This window comes from Alosa pseudoharengus, unplaced genomic scaffold, assembly GCF_046254945.1.
Source record: "Alosa pseudoharengus isolate Yale_2024_CS ecotype anadromous, Long Island Sound unplaced genomic scaffold, YU_APseudo_1.1 YU_APseudo_1.1_scf_3, whole genome shotgun sequence".
In the NCBI taxonomy this organism is placed as follows: Eukaryota; Metazoa; Chordata; class Actinopteri; order Clupeiformes; family Clupeidae; genus Alosa; species Alosa pseudoharengus.
Genome location: NW_027468718.1, coordinates 18,171,509 through 18,194,942, shown reverse-complemented (window position 1 = coordinate 18,194,942; position 23,434 = coordinate 18,171,509). Strand labels below are relative to the sequence as shown.

Sequence of the window (23,434 nt, the reverse complement as noted above, 5' to 3'; positions counted from 1 at the left end):
TGGTGTTTAAATGTGACACATAATGAATGCATTGCTTTATGTCATATTGATAAAACATGTTTTCTTTTTGTTTTTTGTTTTTGTCTTTGTGAGGGAGAGACATTTCAGTGTTACACTGACGAACATGTGCTGTCAATTCATTGTTATTATATGTTAATTGACCGGTCCTGATCTGTGAATTTTTAGTGGTCAATGTCTTTATTTATGTGTTCTGTGAATACCACTGAGGTATTTTAGATAGGTCTGTCCTGATACGTATGTTCCATTAATTCTGGTATGTAAGAAAGGCCTGTTCAGTCTTAATAAAGTAGTGCTTATGTTGTGTTTTAATGCTGTTTTAGAAGAACATAATAAAACCATTCAACTCATTTCTGAAAAACTGTGTTTTGTTGGATCCCAATAATAAATATGATACATCATTAAGTATAACTACATTTGTATATAATTTGTATATAATTTTTACAGTACAAATGTCAACCTAATGAAACTGCTGCAATGGGGTAACAACCTTTAAGAAAATGGCCAAAGACATGTTTTGTTAGGCTTGTATTGTTGTGAATTAGGCCTACTGCCGCTCATGTAGCACAAACACAGGTAGGAAACACAGGTACTCCTAAGATATTACTCATGCTTTTAAGGCTGTGACAATTCATTGTTAATCTTAAAATGTTCTGTGCTGTGAGGTACTGCATAACATACTGGGAATGTTTTTGCAATGGATACAATGCAGTTTTATTATGAAATAAATATAACGGAGTGTCTATTCGTACCCTTGGCCTTGGGCTATTCACACCCTGTTACATAACAACAAAAACATGTTGCTCGCGTGCCCAAAAAAACATGGCCAACATTCGTTTTTTCGTCAGCAGAAAGTGAAGAATTCTGAACGGTTTCAGCACTAATATCTGTTCAAATTAAAGTTGAAATGGAAAAGTTGTGTTTTATTTTCATAATCTTTGTTCAGTGAACACATACAACCGTCAGTTGACGAAGCAGATAGTGCAGTGGTCATAGGCAACGGCTGCCACGCGGGAGACCGGGGTTCGATTCCCGTTTGATGCGTTTTGGCGGAGTGAGTGTGCATGTGTACCAACGTCTCTGGAGAGAAGGTGCGCAATTTTGAACAAGAAATCGGTTTTGATTGCAATGATTAGCTAGTTCATGTTCAATTATACCAGGGGTGCAAATAGCCTTACCCTAAATATAAACAGTATTCAGTGAAGTCAAAAAGAAATCTGTCATAAAATAGATTTGAACATGGGTTTTAATATGAATTTAAAATTGCCAACAGTACATTTGCTCAACATTAAATATTTAGCACACTGGAGCTTAGTAATAGACAATTATTTTAAGGGACAGCGTTTAGCTGGCAGAATACCTCAATACCCCCCTCCCCTCCACTACCCACCAACATTTTATAAGTTTATGCTTGTGCTTTGTGCTTGTGTGTTTTTATGTAGGCCTAGTTATGCATTTTGTGTAACAATGCATATTTAGGTAAACAGTATCACAGCCTTTATTTCAGCACCATGATGATCGATTTTAAGAACATATTTATTCCCCTAGCCCATCTCGAACTAATTCCCGAAGTTTCAGGTAAAGGTCAGTGATTTGATAGATGTCAGTGGACATCAGGAGGTTGTGTTCTGTCATCAGTTCAGTGCTAATGTGATAGACATCCTCATCACAAGGATAGTCTTTAAATGAACAGTCCTCCAGACAAAGGTCAATCCTGGCGTTATCAACTTGCTGACCAAAGTTTTGTGCCCCGTAGAGGTTGGGAACCGCATATAGCATGGATGGGCGACCACTTGGGGCCCTCGGATTGTGAGATGCCCTTATGCGGTGGTCATTCCAGATAGCAGCAACTTCATTAAGCTCCTCCTGTTAGATACAGTAAGTGAAGAAACATGAGTACATCAATTTGATGTGTAGGGGAAAAAATATTATAGCCTAGCTTTTCCCATCCACTGTAGGGGAGCGCGGGGCACAAAGTAACACTTTTTGGTTATGGCTAAATAATTCTAAAATCATTTGAGTTTCACTATACCTACTTTTTAACAAGCAACATACATATCTCTGTTACACATATGCACTGAAAGTTTGTTTGTAGGAGCTACTGTTCTTTTACAATTCCACCGAGAGTGGCGATAGGTGAAATGTTACAACCTGCCCCATATGCGGGGTTAGTTGTAACACTCATTCAAAAGGCTGTTTTTAATTAAATGAATTCAATAAATCCCATTAACTGCTCGACAATAGGCTATTTACAATTTTTCTTTAAAATTTCTAAACACGTTGTCAAAATCAACTTTAATGTACGCACCTTTTGTTTGAGCAGGAGAGGGAATACTAGCCTAACAAACGTAGGCTACGCAGCAATTACAGAAGTTGTGGGTGACTTCCCTGCTGGAAAAACCAGCCTGACCAGCTAAAGGTGGTTTGCTGGTTGACCAGCTTGTTAACCAGCATGTTAGACCACCCTATGATGGTTGATCTGCTAAACCAGCAAAACTCTTGCGAAAACATACCGATCAGCTGGTTTTCCCAGCTTATGATAATTCAGCTGGTTTTGCTTGTCGTAGCCTACCACCTCAAGCTGGTCATTTTAGCTGGTGTTGCTGGTCTATAGTGCTGGTTTAACTGGCCATGCACGAATGAAACCGGGAAACGGACAAATATTATTAAGCCTCTCAATGTTTTGTTGCGCGCGGAGGGGTTGATGCGCTTACCATTCATTCCTGCTGGCGCGCCTGTGTGACTGCTGTTGTCGCGGCAAGCTTAGGCCTATGCTCCTGTCTTTAAATAGGCACAGTGTAGACTATACCTACATGTACATGCTATGTCGCTGATTTTCTGTACTAAATGCAGCCTGTACAGGCTACTTCGGCAAACCCAGACCGGTTGTGGCATCAGTTTCGCTTTTAAAACGCAACAGTGTAGCGAGAGGGAGAGTCGGGGCTATTTCATTTGCAGCATGACAGACAAACTCCCATTGTGAGCGCACTCAACGGACCAGTGGCATCTTTAGTAGGCCTAACCCCTCCCAGCAGTCGCTCAGTTTACTTGGCCGCGCGCATAGGTCGATACCATAATGACACTTAGCGAAGATATGCAGGCGGAGCCAGGCTAAATGTAGTTGTCTTCGCTATGTAAATCAAGTTATAAGTAGCCTAGACTAACTACTTTCGTTGCTTTGGGAAGCAATGATCTGTTTCTGTTACTGATCTGTTACTGGGTTGACACATTAGAAGTTGGGGAAGCCTATGGTGACCACTCCGACACTTGCGCGCCACTCCGCGCTGCGCAGAAGGGGGGTGGGCCTAGTCCCTAAACGTTCTCAGCAGTATTTTAGGCCCCATTACCTGTATCACCTCCTGGAAGCAAAACTGGATTAAGGACTTGTCGATGAAGCTGTCATCATAGAGACCGTCAGCCTTTAACTGGTCGAAATGGTCCATCCAGAACTGAGCACACTCACTCCGCAAAGTACACCACCAGCGTTCAATACGTTGGTTCCCCGTGCTTGGACCTAGAGTGACACAGTCTGGGGAAATGCTGTTTTCACTGCCATGCAGAAAACTTTGCATTGCGGCAATGTGTGTGTTCTCCGTCCCGTGATCCAATCTCACTTTCAATGGGCGACCATGCTCCATTACTGCATCAATGAAATACCCCGCTATAAGACGTGGGTCGCTGTTAGTTGAGTGGGTGTGTAGCCAGATCATCTTTCGCGAGAACCCATCAATACAACCACTGATGCATATCCCATACGGCTTTAATTTGTCATATCCATCTATGTGCCACACATAATTAGGGCCACGACTGACATAGACTCTACGTCTCAGACGGTGCCGCGCACGCAGATCCACGCCACCACCATCCATTTGACGCAGCAAGAGACGAACGGTCTCTCTGTCCGTGATGATCCCTGCCATCCAACACTTTTGTTGCATCCACCTGTAGCCATGTTGTTGGCCAGAGGACTGTAATTGGCGATGGATGAAATCAGCTACTTCTCTGACGTCTGCCTTATTGCGTCTTCGCCACAGCTGATTCCTCTGAAGTGCTCTTTCTAGAGTTCTTTTACTAATATTAATGTTGTGCTCCTGAGATAAACGATACAAAATCTCATCATTTGTATACTTACGTCTGAAATAATCTTCAATAATCGAGTCCATCGCTTAGCTATCAATAGATATCAATAGATAAAGGCTACAATTAGGCTACAATGACTGGTCTGGGATATACTGACATGTCTATCTAGCGTTCCTTTTGAGTCTGACACAACATGACCTATTCCGGGTAGGCTAATAATCTCGAAATTACGATTCAATCTCATAATTATGACTTTAAATCTCAAAATTATGACTTTAAATCTCATAATTATGACTTTCAATCTCAAAATTACGACTTTATTTCTCATTATTATGACTTTCAATCTCATAATTATGACTTTAAATCTCATAATTACGACTTTAAATCTCATTATTATGACTTTAAATCTCATAATTACGACTTTATATCTCATTATTATGACTTTATATCTCATAATTATGACTTTTAATCTCAAAATTTTGACTTTCAATCTCATAATTATGACTTTAAATCTCAAAATTATGAATTCAAATCTCATAATTATGACTTTCAATCTCAAAATTACGACTTTATTTCTCATTATTATGACTTTAAATCTCATAATTATGACTTTAAATCTCATTATTATGACTTTAAAACTCATAATTACGACTTTATATCTCATTATTATGACTTTATATCTCATAATTATGACCTTTAATCTCAAAATTTTGACTTTGTATCTCATAATTATGACTTAAAATCTCATAATTATGACTTTAAATCTCATAATTTTGACTTCGTATCTGGCAGTTTCTTTTCTTCAAGTGGCGGGAACGGGCTTCCATAAACTTGCATTGTAAGACACAAGATTAGAACATGGAGAACTGAGAGAGAGAGGGTGATCCAACAGAGGCCATGGCCTTTTTTTTGTACCCTCTCTGCTTGTAATAGAATAAACTTCCTGAGTTTTTCCTGAAGTTCGCCAGTCTAAGATTAATATTAAGTAATTATTCACTATAATTACTTTCATGGAGGTTCCAACCGCAGAGATAATATACTTTTGTCGCTGATTCTAAAATGCCGCAGTTTTTTTTTCTTTTTCTTTTTCTCATCGCTTTGGTGACAGCTCCCAGGTAAGGACGCTTTTTATCTGCATTTCTTCTTTGGTGATGAACGAAGGTGGATCTGTAAATCCGGGCGGTTCCTGCTAACCACAGTTTGGAACGGGCGTTAAGATATCGGAAAAGGCATTCTGAGTGAGTAGACATTTTAGCAAAACCGTAACTTAATAGTGGATACAAAATTGTGCTTCCCCGATTTTGGCAATATTTTGGCAAAACCGTAATTTAATAGTGGACATAAATTTGTGCTTCCCCGATTTTGGCAAAACGTCGCACAAGACGAATTAATCCATATTTTGTAAATGGATGACATTGGCTTCTATGAAGCCCAATCCAGATAAGGGAGCCTCTCTAGTGGGTCTAGAGAGTAAATAGTTTAGGCGAGTTTGTTCAACAGCTCAGTATTAAACACGGTGGTTCGTGTGCGACCTATTTTCCGCGGTTTTAGGGATGCCAGGTCCTAAGAAGCTACGTAGCTTATGCCCCTTTTTGTTTACAGAACATTCATTCCTTCATTACCAAAACAGAATATTAGACAGAACTTGGCGCTGCTGTGTTTGTTTTTATCACCAAGAGCGCATGAGCGGCTAGAATCCAAAGTGTTAAGCTAACACTAGTCTTGTTTTGTTTTTGAGTAGATGTGTTGTTTTGTTGTACATCTACACTCAAGTATTAATAGACTGATATATGATGAATCCAGGATTCATGTCGTAGGCTAATAACCTTTTTCAAGTGTCATAAGCTCAAACAGCATAAGCTCAAGAGAGCATGGTTAGGCCTCTTTTAAGTACGCCTGAGCTAACTAGCTGCCGCTAGGGGCGTCTAGATGTCTTTGTGAGCTAATATGAGCTAACTGAAAAGGCTTGACTAAACTTCTTTGTCTCCGTTTTTTTTTTTTTTTTAAGCAAGAAATTCTTCCTGCAGCCCGTTTAAGTTGTCCTCCAGCTCCATGGAGCTGTGTGTGTCTGTGTGTCCAGTATGAATGAATGCGCGTGTGGGCCGGCCCTGTGTGTGTGAATTTATTTTTAAATCTTTTATTTCTTTATATGTGTTTGTTTCCATTTTTTGTTTCAAGTCCTTCTGTTTTGAAATGTATGGGTGAGGAATTGTTGCAAGTTTATAATCTTATCAGGATTAAGGACTTCAATACCTTTATTTTATGTATCAAGTAGTTTTTTTTTTTTTCCTTTTCCTGTAACTTTTATTTCCCAGCTGAAATGGATTGACGTTTTAGGCCTACTTGATGAGAGACAATTTATTTTAAGTATCTTCAGAAACAACATTTATTTTGTCAGGATTCTTTTAAACTTCAATTTTTATTTTAAACTTTTCTTGCCTTTAAGTTTCATCCAACTATGAAACAGGATTACCTGAACTGTTGAATGTTGAAATGATGTTCTTTCTTTTGTCTTTGTTTTCTTGGGTCAAAAGTTTTCACACCTTTTGCTATCTTATCTCACTGCCTTTGTTTTTTAGCATCACTGTATTCTATAACCAACCCCCCAGCTTCTCCCCCATGGATACGGAGCTTCACTGGGGAGATTTGAACCTATGAGGAGTGTTAATGGGAGACCATTGTTGATTTCAACCATTTGTCTTTCTTTAATTTATTTTATCTTTTGAGGGACACCTTTGGGGTTTAACATGTTAAGACAGATTTTTATTTTTGCTTGTATGCCAATGGGAAATGTTTGCTACATGTTTACACCTTGTTTGGTGTGGGCAAATGTTCAATTGAATGGATTCATACCCACAACTTGAGTTTCTTTATGTTTGAAATTACTTTTTATTTGTTTTTTTTGTTGTTGTTTTTAGTGGTGTATTTTTTTTCTTCATTCATATTGGGATCACAATCTGTTATAGTTAAGAAACTATAAAAAGGGGGAGATATATGGTATTGACTTGAAATACTTTCTTTTCTAAGTTTACTGGTTTCATTGCTCAAATTGTCATTTTGTTTTACTGACCATCACTTCTAATGCAAAAATCTCTTTAAAAGACATGCAGGGATACCCTACCAACGTGAGTCTGTGGATTTTTTTCTTTTTAAACATCTAAACTTAACCAAAAGTTTATTTATTTTCTTTTATTGGCCTTTGTCAATAGATGCAAATGTTTGTTGGAGGTAAATAGCCCTGCTATGTTAGAAGACCTATAGGTGTGACTGTCTCCAATTGAGAAACTGAATAGCATACTGTTGTTGACTTGTGAATCTGCTTTCACGAGACACTGTTTGACTCTGTTTACACTCATGCTAATGTCTCTCCAAGTTGTTGTGAATTCACTCTGCAGTCTCTCCAGAATCTCTTTCATGCCAGAAGGGACAAAGGGAGGTGTGACATGCCTTTGTCTTCCACTACCACTAAGCAAACATCTCAGAAGATCCTTTCAAGATGGCGGATGGCTCCACCAACCAGGCTCAGCTACCACGCCAGGTACAGCCCAGAGCAGCAGCAGTGGAGATTGATGGACCAGACAACTCTGCCCTGGGCTCAGGTACAGCCCAGAGCAGCAGCAGTGGCCAGCCAGGCCAGTCATTGGACGAGACTGGACGAGGCTCAGGAACCACAGGTCCAACGGAACCTGTGGCAGAACCAACTGCCATGACTCTGGAAGCAACAAAACTGGACTGACTGAAAGCAACAAAAGCAACAAAAGGGGGTGCCGAAAGCAGCCTTGCACTCCCGCATCATCAAAGACACTCATCGCACATTGTTCACTGCCCGCAATACATGTGGACATATTTGGACTGACACAAGGGTGCACGCCGAACGCGGCCTGCATGCACACCCTTTGCACTCGCATACACTTACACTGAAACTGAAACAATGCAGACACATTCAAGTTTCATAAGAGGACCCTTCTTCAACGGAAGAGAAACACAAGAGGGGGTGTATGCTGAACGCTGCATTTTTTTTCTTGTCACGCTATCCTTGCTCATGCACACACTTACATTGATTATGGACTGATCATGGACTGAGTATGGACTATAATTTTTTTTTTTAAAAAGTGTAAAATTGTTCAAGAAGGCTCATGTTATGGAATCTTATGTTAAAATTCAAGTCATTCAGACTTGAAAAGGGGGAGTTGATAGCAATAATTTTACGGTTAAAATGATTAATAATTGAATTGCCATGTGACCCTTCTTGGTTTTAAACAAAGACACCATCCCCTCCCCCAATCAAATGCTAATGTGCTGGTTTAAGGCCTATCAGTTACATAGATGCTACCTTGATATAATGTATCCATGTGTCATGAAATGTAAATGTATTCATGTTTGGTATCATTCTGATAGTCTCAGTACAAGGATTGTAATGATTTGATTGTGAGAATGTTTGGAACATTCTATAAGTGATATTTCTGATATATATGATATCTCTCCTCATGCTATTCTGATAAGAATGGATAGGTGTGAAGTGGGTGTGAGTAGGTGTGTCTGATACCAAGTGGAGAACCAACTAAGTGGGATTGTTTTGGCGCCATTTTTCCTCTTTGTTTAACTCATACAAAAGTGATTAACTTGCATTGTAAGACACAAGATTAGAACATGGAGAACTGAGAGAGAGAGGGTGATCCAACAGAGGCCATGGCCTTGTGCCATGGCCTGGGCTAGGCCTACATAGACCTTTTTTTTTGTACCCTCTCTGCTTGTAATAGAACAAACTTGATTCCTGAGTTTTTCCTGAAGTTCGCCAGTCTAAGATTAATATTAAGTAATTATTCACTATAATTACTTCCATAAGTAACAGGCAACACTTAATATTTCATGAAAGACGTTATATCTCCATTTCTAAAAAAAAAACAGCGATTTTGATGAAAACTAGCCACTGTTTAGCTTGGGATTTCTCAGGAACAGAGGCGTGTAGAAATACACGGTTTGCACCCACCAAGAGTTTAAAGTCTCACCTTTTAATCGAGCCATTGTATGTATTCATAGCTATAACACAGAATATGCTGTGGCTGTACAAAAATCATCAACAATGGTCTAGATTGCTGGCACTCTAGGACAAAGCTCCCAAAAACAGCTTGGCATTCAATGAGTTAATAACCTAGCCCCTTCAGGGCTCCAGACTTTTTGCACTGGTGCGCCTAACTTTTTTTCTTAGGTGCACCAGCACATAAGTTAGGTGCACCCAAATTTTCAACCACATCGCATTTAACACCGCAGCAGGTTCACTTTTTTCCCTTTATTACTGTCCTATATAGGTTGTCCTATGACTTATGATTTACAATACAAGAAAAGTAACTTAATGAAGTGTTGGTGCTTTAAGTGCTTCACTGAGCTGAAATGTAAACTTAAAACATCTCAAGATGAATTAAATAAAAATAACAGTCAGTAAATTAACAGTGCATTTCTTTTAAGGGCTTCAAATCTCATGGCTCAATGTCTTACATACTATCCTTCATGATCTTTAGGCCTTGGCTAAACCAGCTTGCCATGCTAGCATCTTCCATAGAAATGTATTTGAGCACAATTTAAAGAGATGTTCCAAGTAGCCTGGGGGATTTTTATGTGATTTTGCAATGATGATTGCAATAATCATTTGACAGCCCCACAATGCAATTTACTTTTTAATTTTAGTATTTTAAATTTTTCAATAAGAACATCACTATGGTTAATGCAGTAACGAAATGGTAGGCCTATTATTATAGGCTATGCAATGACTTGCCATGCTCGATCTAAATGTGTCCATTCGATTCACCGTACACAATGACCACAGTTATACATTCAGGGAATATTCGGGCTTTAAATGTAGCAGCGATATTCGGTTTGCGCCAAATACCGGATTGAATTGATTGGTGCCATCAGAATGAGTTTACACAACTCGCGCGCAAAACGAATATTGCTGTTGAAAACCGGGTTACTCCCTGCATGTAACTGCGGTCAATGACGCACTCCTTTTCGGCGATATCTGTATCTCTCTCGTTCGGGAAGGCCTTGTATGCATTGTTCGCAATTTTAAGACGTCTTTTCATCTGCAATGTTCCTATAAATTTGGCGCAAGTGGCATTCCTGTACGTTGGGTTTACGTGCAAACTATTTTTCTGATGAATAATTATTTCGGACTGAACTTGGTGAAGGGAAGTTTCATTAGGCCTATCGTAGGCAACGATAAACTTGATCATCATCTCGGGCTCGTCTGATCGGTTTGCTGCTGCCAGCCGCCGAAAGGCAGTGGGGAGAGGGTACATTTATCTCGGCCTATGTGACCACATTGTAATGCACATATACAACTACATCCACAAGGTTGCATCCACACTGTTTATCTGACGGGTCACTGACCTCTCTCTCTTTCGCTCTCTCTCTCTCTCTGCAGCACACGCATTTTCAAATTTACACACAGGCACTGGGCCACGGCCAATCAGAGGGGAGGTCCCGCCCTTCTCTATCTGTGATTTGTTTAAACCACGATATTGGCCAAATATGTGTCTGTTATTGAACCAAAGGTAGAGAGTTTCAATGCGGACACGTTTTTCTCTCTCGAATAGCTGATCGCACCGGTGCGACCTCCGATTTTTTTTAGTCGCACTTTTGAAAAATTAGGTCGCATATGCGACCAAATTGGCCGCACTCTGGAGCCCTGCCCTTCATGCCTATCCAACCTTCTTATCCGCCACACTCCCGCGCGCCGTAGGTCCGTCAGTGCTAACACACTCAAGACCATCAGGACTAAGCTCCGGACCTGGGACGACAGGGCCTTCTCAGCTGCTGCACCCACCCTCAGGAGTCGAGCTTTTACCCCAGAGAAGCGACCAGGCATATTGCTGGCACCATCAAAACAGAAACTTTGAAGTTTTTCCAAAGCAAGGTGCAATCGCAAGAAAATGTGGATTATAAAATCCTAAAAATACACTCTTCTGGCAAATGTTGGAATCCACATAGTACGGGTTGCAAGGGAAGATGGCAAGAAAACTGTTCACATGACCCAATGTCGGTTGTGCCGTCTGCCGTCAGCCCATAGTAAAAGGTGTCAGCTAAACCAGCAACTATCTTGCGCTGCATGGTGCATTACCACCATCTGCTGGACTGAAGTGTGATGGCAAGTGTACCCTGTAGCCTCGTTCTGGCTGTCGGGTGAATAAGGCAAATTGGTCATGCCAAATTTTAAAGCTTGTAGTATGAAACTGCACAAGTTATAGTGCTTTAATGTCCAGGCGGAAATCTAGATGTCACAGTCACTTAGAGATTGCCCACCAATGGCTCTATCTGCTAGCCAAAAACTGATGGTTTACCAGTGACACCCAAGATGCAGTCACAGAAGTGGCATAACAAGATGGAGGTCCAAGGCTTTTACTGAAGAACTTAGAAACAAGTACAGCTTGAATTTACCCTTGGGGATCTATCTATCTCGCTTTTAATAATAATAATACGCTTTATTTGTATAGCACCTTTCATACACAGAATACAGCTCAGTGCTTTACATTTGGAGCATGTACATGTAACACAATAATAGAGTCAGTCAGTCAGTCAGTCATTATCATTACTATCATTAGTCAGTCATTACTACAAAGACTCAGCAAGAGGCAAAACAAACAGAGGCTTTAAATAGTAATAGTAAACTAATAAGAGCTAAAAAGGTTAACACAAGTGATGCACATGAGATCAAAGGACAATAAGTAATCAATGTCCAGGTGAGTCCATCTGTGTCACAGTTTCGAGCAAGAATGAGGTGAAGCTCCCTGCCTGCTTTGTGAGTTGGAGGACCCGTTGAAGTTCAAAGGAATGTATGGGAGACAAGAAGTCCTCAGAGTTTGGATTAAGAGGATGTTCATGTCACCGAGGGGTAGCAGGGTTAATTATGCTTCCCTGAATTCCCCCATCGTTTCTACAAGTTCTATTGTAGTTTCCCACGCCTCTGAGGTACAGTAGGTTGTAGGGGGTGTGGCAGGGGTCGGTTCCCACGCTGAAGACCCCTAAGTGTTCATGTAGCCCCCTCATCTGCCTCTTTTGCTACTGTCCTGAGGCAGAGGTATGTGGAGTCTTGCATACAATACATCATATCTTTTATTTATGCTTTTATGGTTACTTGTATGGTGCATTTTTCACATAGAACTGTTTTCTGGTGTTGCACACCTTATATACGAGTTATGTTATTATTTAATCACTGTTTTTATGTTAGCTCGTTACACAATGCACATTACCTCAGTTCTACATGCTACAGTCTGCTAACGTGGCTGCAGGTGTAGCGACGTTAACTATAGCTTACAGACTTTCATACTAGTGAATTGACTGAATGCATTTAAACGTGGTTTACCTGTTTGATTGGCAGGAGCTGTGATGCGACTGGCTCGCTCCCTGTCTGATGTGTTTGTTTTGTCTTATATTTCAGGTATGCCATGTTTGTTTAATGTACTTTTGTTATTGTCTATTCACATGTATTTTTGTGGCGACGCCGTTAACTGCGTGTCTCGTGGTCTTGCCGCGCGCTCTCTTTTGCTACTGTCCTGAGGCAGAGGAGCTGTGATGCGACTGGCTCGCTCCCTGTCTGATGTGTTTGTTTTGTCTTATATTTCAGTAAAAGAGTCAAAGACCAGGTCAGTTGTGGCGTCTCTTATTATACACAACACAACGCAGAGAACGTGGTAGAGGGAAAACTACCTCTGTTGCGGAGGCATGATGGAAAGCGCAGGCGGGGTGGCATTGTTTTCCAGTTTCATCCAAGTCTCAGTGAAAGCGAAGAGGTCCAGATAGGTGGTTAGTATAGGCAGAAATGAAATCTACCTACTGCGGATTGGATCGGTGTGATACTCTTTTGGTATTTATTGATTTTACATTTTAAGATCATGCTTGCACATAAATTGGATTATCTTGCAAATTTGCTCCAAATTACAGGAGGAGGTTTAGAAGAATAAGAAAGCACTTTGAAAAAAATCCAATTTTACCACCTTTAACAATGCAGTGATATAATGGACATAAAATAATTTTCTAAGCTGACAACCTGGCTAGAACACATGTTAAGGGGTTAAATATTAATACTGGATAGGTTGTCAGCTTACCCAGAGGTGTCTGACAAAGTTGCAATATCGGTTTTGGCCCCCTGACTAGTGCTTGTATCAAGGATTGTGGTTTATATGTCGCACAAACTTAGGCAGGGCAAAAAGACCACGAGATAGACTACTGTGGATGTTAGTTTTAAGACATAGTGCCATAGTCCTGATGATTCTGAGCTGCTTATGAAATCGATGAATGACAGCAATGGCTATTGTTTTTAACCACACATTTTACCCATCCACAAGCAGTTTATGAACCCATGTAAAAGAATCAATAAGAGTATTCCAATGTATACATGCCATTTTCACCATGTACTTTTTAAGTTTACCGAGTCAGAGTGAAAGGATATAGCCTGACGAGCCAGACCCACAGTAAAATGTAGGGTCAGGGCACTCACCGTTCGCAGTGTTCAGTCCGAGGGGCGGGATAATCAGTCTTTCAAATTCCCTCTGCACGCAATAGGACAGCGGCAGCGCTATGAGTCCCATGCGTTTCCCACCAGCGGAGCTAGTTGGCCAACTTAATAAAAGCTTAACTCGTGTCACACTGTTCGTCAACAGCAACATCCATCTTATTTGTTTTCAAGTAGCAGGGAATTTAAGCCAAACCGTTGCAACTCTGCCATCAATCATTATGTTAAGCCCACCTAACGACTCTATACACGATTTCATTGGCCTGATTGAGTTTCGATTTCTGGAGCTCACAAGCCAACGGAGAGTTGCTAGACTAGCCCTGGCAGCAAATATAATTTAAAAATAAAAATATAATTTGCTGCCGCTAGGGGCGCGTCTTGATTTCTAGGCTAGAAAGGATAGGCTGTGTGTGTACAGTTTGCAAAAGATGTATTTAGGCTACTACTGTATGACTGAATCCTGATCAGACATGTGGATGCTGTACACAATGTGACCACAAGATGGCAACATTACCTACTCAATCCTTAGTAAATATTTTCTTGGTTCTCAAACTTTTTGGAGGTCACCAAAGGCCAAAATGCCAAGGCACACCAACTTATGGTTAGTGATTATGGCAGTGGTGGACATTACTTGAGTACATTTACTTAAGTCGCTTTTTTATGTATCTGTACTTTACTTGAGTATTTCAATTTTGTTAAACTTTTTACTTTTACTCCAGTACATTTTCAGGGCCAAATATCTTACTTTTTACTCCATTACATTTTGTGACAGCTGTAGTACAGCTGAAGGTTCTTTTGGAAAAAAGACTGTCCAAATACATGTGTACTTATTTATATTTTCTATTAAGTGAGCTAGGCTTTTTAAAATAATGGTGTTGCCTAACCTATGTTATTGTCATATCCACTATTTACTGTACCTTGTTGACCCCCTTTTCACAATATTGATGTTACCATAACTTGGTTTGGTCCAAAAGTGTAATTCATTCAACAAAGAAAAATGTGGTTACTGAAGTATCTGAGACACTTTGCTTCATGGCACACCTGAGTGCCTCAGCACTCCGGTTGAGAACCACTGAATTAGTGTATGTGTTATGTAGGGCATCAAGTAAATGCAGACATTCTTTACATTTACAATGAATTATGGTAAATGAACATTGGGTAAATAGAACATCAAATCTCTTTTACTTGGTCCTGTTAGCAGTTGGTCCTGTTAACAAAATTACATTTCCTAACATTCACAAACAGGCTAAAGATAATACTTATGGCAAGCTAATAATCATCATTATCATCATATATTACAAAGTCCTTTACAAAGGTAGCAAAATAAAAAAAAATCTAACATTATGGAAAAAAAGATATAACACAACTGGCCTCCGCATGCTGGTTTTATCTTATCTTTATACCAAAAAAAGGATATTCAAGGAATTCAGGAATATCTGTATAAGCCCAAACAGCTGCTGACTGAACACAGACTACAGTATTTAGCTCCTATTTAGGCATCTCACACTCTGGTCTGTCTGTCACTCTTGTTTGGGCGTTCCTCTTAGCTCCTCCTCTATACCTCGGCTCAGTTCTTTGATAAACTCTCCAAGACGTCTTTGATTTGAGTATGTCGCTTGGTCTTCAGCCATTTCCTGTAAGATTTCCTGTATGGCCTTTTCTTTTTCCTTCTGTAGGTGCCTGTTGAACAGCGACATCTCATACAACTCTTCCCTCTCCGACTCGTAGAAGCAGATGTCTGAGATAGAATTCCACGCATTCTCAACCTCCTCTGTTGTAGTGTGGTACCCGGTTTCATTTCCACCTGGTGTCTTCACCGGTAGTCTTTCAGATTCTCTGATCTTGCTGATAGGTTCTCGGATTATTGCTTTAGATCGATCGCAAGCTAGTTCAATCAATGCTGCTCTCAAATTTGTCTCTGTTTCTTGTGAGAGGTGATCTTTGTAGAGCCTTTTGTAGTATGGTTCAAAGCATTTGCATTTTATCAAATACCATAACTACATCACCCAGAGAGCAGCACCAGCACAGGTCAAACATAAGCCGTAGGTCTAAAGAGGAGTATGAGAAAAGAAAATATGTAATTTGTAAATCCAAACTTTGAAAGCTTATTTATTAGGCTTATGACCCGATAACAGTTAAATGATTATCAATTAGTTATTAGAAACAGATTGTTTAATAATTATTTCAATAAATAAATAACTGATCTAAAACGTATGACTGCACTGTGACTGCGCAGCCTAACGTGTTGCTGCTTCATATCAAGCCTGATATACTTGAAATGACTGCATATCAATGTAAATATACAGTACACACAAGCACAAGTTAAACTTCATGTAAATGTTATCAATGTTATTTATCACTCTGCCACAATGCTGCTACTACTACTCTGTCAGAAGGTTACGCTAGGACTATGTAAATATACAACACAACTACCTCTATTTTTTTTATATATGTTCTATATTTCTATATTTTGATATATGTTCTATATTTCAGTCTCGCACTTTAATGTCTGTATGTGGTATGTCTGTATATTTTTTATTGTCTATGGCTATGTCTATGTCTAAAGTATGTCTATATTTAAAGTATGTCTATGTCTGCATGGGAAAGTAAGAAACGAAATTTCAATTCTTTGTATGATCAGTGCATGTAAAGAAATTGACAATAAAGTCGACTTGACTTGACTTGATAAATACAAAAATAGAACAACAAATAAGAGCACCACCAGCAAAGTATCAGTAAGCATGCAATCCATTTCAATCATACACAATCAAATGATTTAACATAGTATACGCATAGTATACACCTACAATGTGTAGCATATTAACGTTTTGTAAGTACCTTCAGATGTAACTTATATGGAATACGTCAATTAGTCTATATCTTGCATTGAGCATTTGATTTTTATAAAGACAAAATAATTTTAGTTGAGACTTACTTTAGAGTCATTCTTGCAATTAATGATGAACATAGTATCCTCATATGTCAGGTTATCCTTCTTTGTACAGGGAATCTTCATATGCACATCATCCCAATTACCTTTATAACATACATACCAGTCTCCATCCATTAACACTGCAGCTATCCAGAACAATCCAATGGACAGCAGATTGACAACTTGTTGAGCGATAAAACTGCAGACATTGTTGCATCTTTTGAAAGGACAAAACTGCCTCTGGTATTTTTTATTAATTGCATACAGCAATAGATATATTATACATGGCGGCATGACCAATATGCAGCACAATATGCCCAAGGTGTGGATCCCTCCAGGAGAACAGGAACATGTGAACTTCAGATCAAAAATGTACCTGAAGATGAAGAAGATCACCAAGAGCATAAATGCACCAACAGCTTTGGTCAGTAGAGTGACCATTGTCTGTGGAACATCGGGTCCAAACTGTGGCATTGTAGTGCAAATTAAATCATCCCGTTCTCACAGAATAAAACTGGTCTGAATCTGTCTCAGAGAGAGAGGAGCCAGTTGCTAAGATATGATAGTCCTAATTTCTCTCTATATTTATACATAACATAACATTCTCTCTATATTTATACATGACATTCAGTTCCTCCCTGGACATTTGGTAGTTTTAATTTGACTGATAACTCTCCTACCACAGGATCACATGACCAGATTTAACCTTACATTTCTCAGCTGGCACACCACTGTGCCTCTATTTCCTCATGGCTGTGTTTCTTAAGAGTGTGGCCAAGTATTTATCTTTTCTTCTCATCTCAACCATTTATCTTTATGGAGAAGTGAGATTTTATGTGCCATTTGACATATGCCCTAGAAACATAGCCACTGTTAGTGTACTACGTGGAAATGCGTCTTTGACTGAATAAAAAAAATGTTGTATACAAAGTGCGGCCTTTTCTCTTTTTCTGATTACTTCTAAGTTTAGCCCAGTACTCTTAAAAACAAAAAAATAGACTTGCTGAAGCCTGCTCCTACCCTAGAATTATTTGTCTGGGCCTTCAAGCCTGACCCATCACTTAAGCCTGCGGGCAATCAGCTGTGTTAATGCACACGTCTCACGAACAATATTTACCAAAGGAGGGAAGAGTGCGCTCCTCCCAACCTTGCATGAGGTGAACTACAGGAATGCCACACAGGTGAAATGAGAACTCAACCTAACACACAGAAGCAGCTTGTCACTTCACTAGGATGCAGAGCTTGGGGATGCCGTCAATTTCTGGTGTGGAGCAGAGACAGTGTTCTCATCTTTAGGATTGGTCAGGGAGACCTCGTCTAGAGGAAGAGGGCAGTATGGCATCCATTGGACAGATCATCTTTGGAAGGTAGGCCTACAGCAGATCTGGAGAGCAACTGATTGGTCTTGATCTGGTCTTAAGCTAGATTCTAGCCCATGTACTCTGCACCCAGATCTGCTTCAATACTTTTGAAACTACCTATAATGCCACACACTTCCTTTTCAGCATAAACATTTCCGATGGACCATCACCTGCATTGTTTTAGTGTACCTGTTTACATGGACCGATTGGGTGTTACATCTGGTGAATGAGTACACTAAAATGCTGAGGGATTAATGTGTGTGTCGAAATTGAATAAAGAGTTGCTCTGTTGGACATAAACAAGATATTTAGTGTCGGTGTGAACATGAAAGGAGCAGAATATAACCGCTGCTGTCACTGATGCGCCACCAGAAATAAATGTGCTGACTGTCCATTGAACTTGTAGTTGTAGAGTAGAGTTGTAGACCTGTAGAAGGGGGTTACTTGCGCTTCAGCCTGGTTGGTGCTCACGGAACAGGACGCAGAAGTCAAAAAGGGAGATCCGAGGTCTAACAAGAGCCAAGGAGCAGGACCGGAGCACTTAATGCTTAAAGTGATTTTTTTAGTGCAAACCGATTAACGTTTCGACGCCCATGCGTTTGACTCTGAAGAAGACGCATGGGCGTCGAAAAGTTAGTTGGTTTGCGCTAATAAAAATTACTTTAAGCATTGTGTGCTCCGGTCCTGCTCCTTGGCTCTTGTTAGACCTTGGATCTCCCTTTTAGAGATGTAGACCTTTTTTTTCCCCAACAACAAATTACTATGTGTCAGAAATATTTTACTAAATTGCCAATAGGTTTCTGTTGATCTGTTTCTTCAAACTTTTCTTTTTTCTTTTCTGATTCTCATAGCATGATTGTCCTCATATTTCTGATGAGTGGATTAATTATTCTTCTCTTGGCCATAGCATTTGGAGGTGAGTGATTTCTCAAAATAGTAACATCGCTTAGTGTAAATCAGGGACGTTCCATAGCTTACAGGACACAATAGGATATAAATTAACACTAATTGTATATCTAGCAGGTGGTCAGGGCTTTCTGAGAACCACTACCCAGTCCCCGGTCGGGAACCTGGGGCAGGACGTGGTCTTGGACTGCAGCTTCAGCCCCAAGCAAGACAGCAAGGGTGATGTGTCTGTCACCTGGGAGAAAGTAGGCATCACTGGAGTGGTGTACCGCTACCAGAACCAGGCTCCGGACCTGGTGGACCAGAACGCCGAATTTAAGGGCAGAACCCAACTCTTCCAAAATGTCGTGGCCAGTGGGAATGCCTCACTTCTTCTGCAAAGGGTGAGAGAGCAGGACCAGGGCATGTACCAGTGCAGTGTGAGTGCCCCTAGTGGTCGGGGGTCTATCAACATTCACCTTTGGGTGGCAGGTATACACTTGCATATACTTGCATAATGTTATAATATAATGTTGTTGTCATATTGCTTTCCCTCTAATAATACACACTAAGGTGCAAGTAATTATTTTTTTATCAATACAATGCACTAAACGGTAGGGCTGCACGATATATCTAAAATCTATCGTTATCGCGATATCAACGCTTGCGATGGACATACCGCAAAGATTACTTAATTTTCGATACATTTTGATACATTTTCTGTGCCGCACGCATTCCATACAGTCTATGGTGTATGAATAGCAAAATGGCACGTTTTCGTGGAATGACCCATTCACATTCTGAATGTCAACATATTTTACCAAACCGATGCTGTCATGCAGCCCTAGAAGCCCGTCCCCCACCAGTTTAGGTGTGTGGTGTTTTAGGTGTTGAGGCAGGAGCTAAGTCATGATGGCTGAAGATAGTGAGTCAAGCGAGGTAGGCGAAGAGGAATTGGTGACTAAAAGGAAAAACACGTCTGTTATAGGGAAATATTTTGGTTTTATGAAGGCCGACTTATTACAAACACAGCGCCAAATGCGTCCTTCTCCACCGTGTTCAAATAAACAATTTCTTTCGTTGTTGTTATAGGATCAGAAGATAGCCTATCTGTCTTTCACTGTAAGGCTTGTATTTCATAATTTGCATTTAGCAAAAGCCCCAGACAGCAGCAGAGAGGTAATCAGGATTCGTTATTTGTAAAAGTTGTTTAGCCTACTTTGTTAGCCTGGACTGTGTGATCGCAGCCACTTACTTTCACTTTCCGCTGCCCTCGTAGTCGGCATGCCGGTAGCCTAATAACGTGGGATGCGCAGCGTATGAGGTTACAGACTGGGATACTTAAGATTTTAGATGAGTGACCGCCGCGATATAGCTTAAGTACAGTAGCTTTTTTGCTAGGCCCAGCGAAGGCTGGTAATGTGGAATATTCCGCTGGTTGGTGCGCAAGTATTCAGATTGGCTGTCTATCCGTCTTTTACGAGGATTTTCTTGGAGCACATCTTCCACACAACTTCGATAGCCTAGTCAGTGGGTATCTTAGCTGTCCACCTAGGCTACATAATATACTGCTCAAAAAATTAAAGGAACACTTACAGTTTTCCACAATTGTTCAAACCAATTTTTTGAAACCTTCCACCCTTCTCTCCATTCTCAAACCACATTCACAGAATGTCTGACAGTTCTTGCAAAATAAAACACTCGCCTTAAAAGTTTTTCTTCTGCTCAGAATCAAACAGTGTCAGCACCAATCCAGTGTATGATTGAAGTGTCCCCTTAATTTTTGAGCAGTATATTTTATATTGTTTATGTAGAAAATTATACATTTATTTCTGCAATTATACATTTAACCCCCCCCCCCCCCTTCAGTCTATGTTAGCAGCAAGTAGAATGGAGAAAAACATTAAATATTTAAATATCGCAAGTTATATCGTTATCGCAGTACTCAATAATGTTATCGCATATCGCATGTTTTCCTAATATCGTGCAGCCCTACTAAACGGCTATAAATTAGAGCTGCTCACGGTAATTTATGTTGATATGTTTTAAGTAAGGTTTGTCTGTATCTGAGACATCTTTTCGGATAGATAATGCTGTGCTACCCAAAAGTGATCAGAGCTACAGTACATGACGAAAGCTGCAACAAGTGACATTGGACTGCTGAATAGATTAGATGTAATGTCTAACTGTTAAATTGTTGTTCTTGGTAATGGAGGTAAGAACTAAAACGTGTCCCATTCACTTACTGTATTGCAGTAAGCTCTTCAGATACTGCAGTTCTGTTTGATAAACACACATGACTGATATCTCTGAGTAATGTTTGTGTGGCTTTAGTTTGGCTAAGCAGTGTCAACCTGATTTCATCCGATGAGGTATTTCTTGACCAAATAAAATGTATGAGCTGTAGTGAACTTCAGTAACATCTAGATGTAACCTTGATGAGTTAGTATACCTTTGCCCAGCAAAAACTATATTACATATATTCAAGTTTATTTTGTTCAGTCCAACACCTATACACTTGCTTAGATGTGTGTGCCCTTTGTTGACTTTCAAACTGATAGATTTCATCAGAATAGGGCATTAAGGGAATTTCTGAGCTTAGCACTCATGACTTGCAATTTTGCAAGGCCAAAGACACATCACACCTTTGTATAGAGAAGCACAACTTTCACTTTCAATTAATGAGTTCAGGACCATGCATTCCCTGTGAAATGTCCAGTAATTTAAGTTAATATTTCTGGTATTCAGACATACCAAATCAATCTCTGAGGTCAGGTGTATGTTGTGTTCAATAGAGTCAGAAAAGTGCTCTCTTGAGTTCTAGAGACAGTGCAAATACTTATCACAGTGTGGCTGAGGATGATGTTGAAATTGACCATTACCATAACATAATTAAACAGAATCTAAACAGAGTGTTCTGTCAGCATCATTGGTAATGGTGAACAATGTCTTTTTGAGAGTTTGGGAATCATTGCTACTGAAAGATATGAAAGCAACAGGGCAGACACTGTGATATTTTCATAATGTCGCAAATCCATTGCATTTTTAAACTGCTGATAAATATTTTCTTTTAATTAAATGACTCAATCATTTTTTTTAACCAGAATGCTTCAGTTCCTTATTGTTTGTGTGTCCTCCCAGCATTTTCTGCTCCTGAATTTAAAAGGACGGGGTCCAGCTTGACCGCAGAGGCCCAGAGGTGGTTCCCCAAACCCAATGTCGCCTGGGAGGACCACGCCGGCCATGCCTTGAATGGCAGCACCAAGTTTTTCAACAACTCTGCCGGAATCTTCCGGGTGGAGAGCAACCTGCTGGAGCCAGCCAACAGGGACGACACCTACACCCTCGTTATCAGTAACCCCCTCATCAGGACTGTCTCCATGGCAACACTGACAGGTAGATAAATACACACAACAGCACAGCGTACACATTATACAAACAAACGCACAGAGAGCGAGAGAAAGAGAGAGATAATTCAGAAACTCTCCAGAATCCCTTCTCCAGAACACTGTCACAGTCCATTGATTGCCATAGCTTACTGCAGACGTTCCACAGGTAAAACAAGTTAATGAGCTGTCATTGGAGTAGGAGACAGAAACCCACAGTCTTGAGGCCAGTATCCTAAAAGTAGACTTGGCACATCTCCATTGTGTAACAGGACATCCCCCTTCATTGCCAATGTTGGCGAATGAAGTTTGTCAAACAGATTACAGTATGTTCAGTTATGGCCAACTGTTTTATGTGAACTAGGCTACTGTTTGACAACTTCAAGCAACACCAAAGCACCTTTCCTCTGTCGCACGCACACTATTTGTTTTTATCCAGCACCGGCTTTGCAAATAATAATGATGTCCACAGACAAGGTAGAGTATGTTGCATGATTTTGTGAAAGTATGATGTATTGCGACATCAGAAGCAAGTCAAATTTGTAGTTTCTTATGCATCATTCCTTCAAACTACAGGTATCCGCTACCTGATCTGGCAAACTTGCATAGTGTGGTTATAGCCGATAGAGGGTCGTGAAGCAAATGCAGAAGTGCTGTTTACCCTGTTACGAGTTGATGAACCACTGAAACGATTTTCAAAACATTATTTTAAGGTACAAAAAACTCTTTGGTGTTGCTTTAATGTGGGCCTGTATGGGCAAACATTCTGTCTTTATTACTCCAGGGGAGTCTGGCGTGTCAGTGAAGACTGACTTCACATTCAACACCGCATCACCCAGCCTGCTGTCCTTGTCTCTTGTCCCAGCTCTGCTGTCTCTCTGCCTGTTGCTGCCCTGAGGTGGCCAGAAAACACACCAACGCTAAAAACACCTGTCTGTGGCCCAAGACCAGCTTTTTAATAGTCACACGTTGGGGCTTCTCATTCTTGTCCATTTGTTTGGCAGCTTTTTTTCCCAAAAAGAAAAGGACATTTTTTAATTTCTTTTAATAAATATGCCATGTTAATAAATGTTTTGTTATATGATAATTAATAATAAATGTTTAATATTGATGGTAGTCTGGATAAATATGCCCACAAATTAATAGAGATGGGTTTTGCCATTCATGTCATGACAGAAGTGCTAATTTAACATTAGACTAGTGAAAATAAAACCATGTCATGTCTTATCCACAAATGTGTGAAATACTGTTTGAAGGGAGGGCA

At 40.1% G+C, this 23,434-nt stretch overlaps 1 protein-coding gene across 2 annotated transcripts; it reads left to right on the top strand.

The window, feature by feature from the left end:
* Positions 1-17,731: 17,731 nt before the first annotated feature.
* vtcn1 (V-set domain containing T cell activation inhibitor 1) lies at positions 17,732-23,376 on the top strand. 2 transcript variants are annotated; one of them, XM_076262561.1, is made up of 5 exons: positions 17,732-17,905; positions 18,751-18,815; positions 18,923-19,276; positions 21,926-22,180; positions 22,955-23,376. In XM_076262561.1, exons 1-5 carry the CDS (start codon positions 17,874-17,876, stop codon positions 23,065-23,067), a joined length of 819 nt encoding a protein of 272 aa, XP_076118676.1. In that variant the 5' UTR covers positions 17,732-17,873; the 3' UTR covers positions 23,068-23,376. The 2 variants fall into 2 exon arrangements, with proteins under 2 accessions (XP_076118676.1, XP_076118675.1); XM_076262560.1 differs by having other exon boundaries at positions 18,920-19,276.
* The last annotated feature ends 58 nt before the right edge of the window (positions 23,377-23,434 follow it).

What these genes read in the sequence shown, in the direction of transcription:
- vtcn1 (XM_076262560.1), top strand. Translation starts at nt 17,874, where the DNA reads ATGGCATCCATTGGACAGATCATCTTTGGAAG. An exon ending in GGACAGATCATCTTTGGAAG is followed by an intron (nt 17,906 to 18,750) that starts GTAGGCCTACAG and finishes TGATTCTCATAG; the next exon opens with CATGATTGTCCTCATATTTC. An exon ending in CTTGGCCATAGCATTTGGAG is followed by an intron (nt 18,816 to 18,919) that starts GTGAGTGATTTC and finishes TTGTATATCTAG; the next exon opens with CAGGTGGTCAGGGCTTTCTG.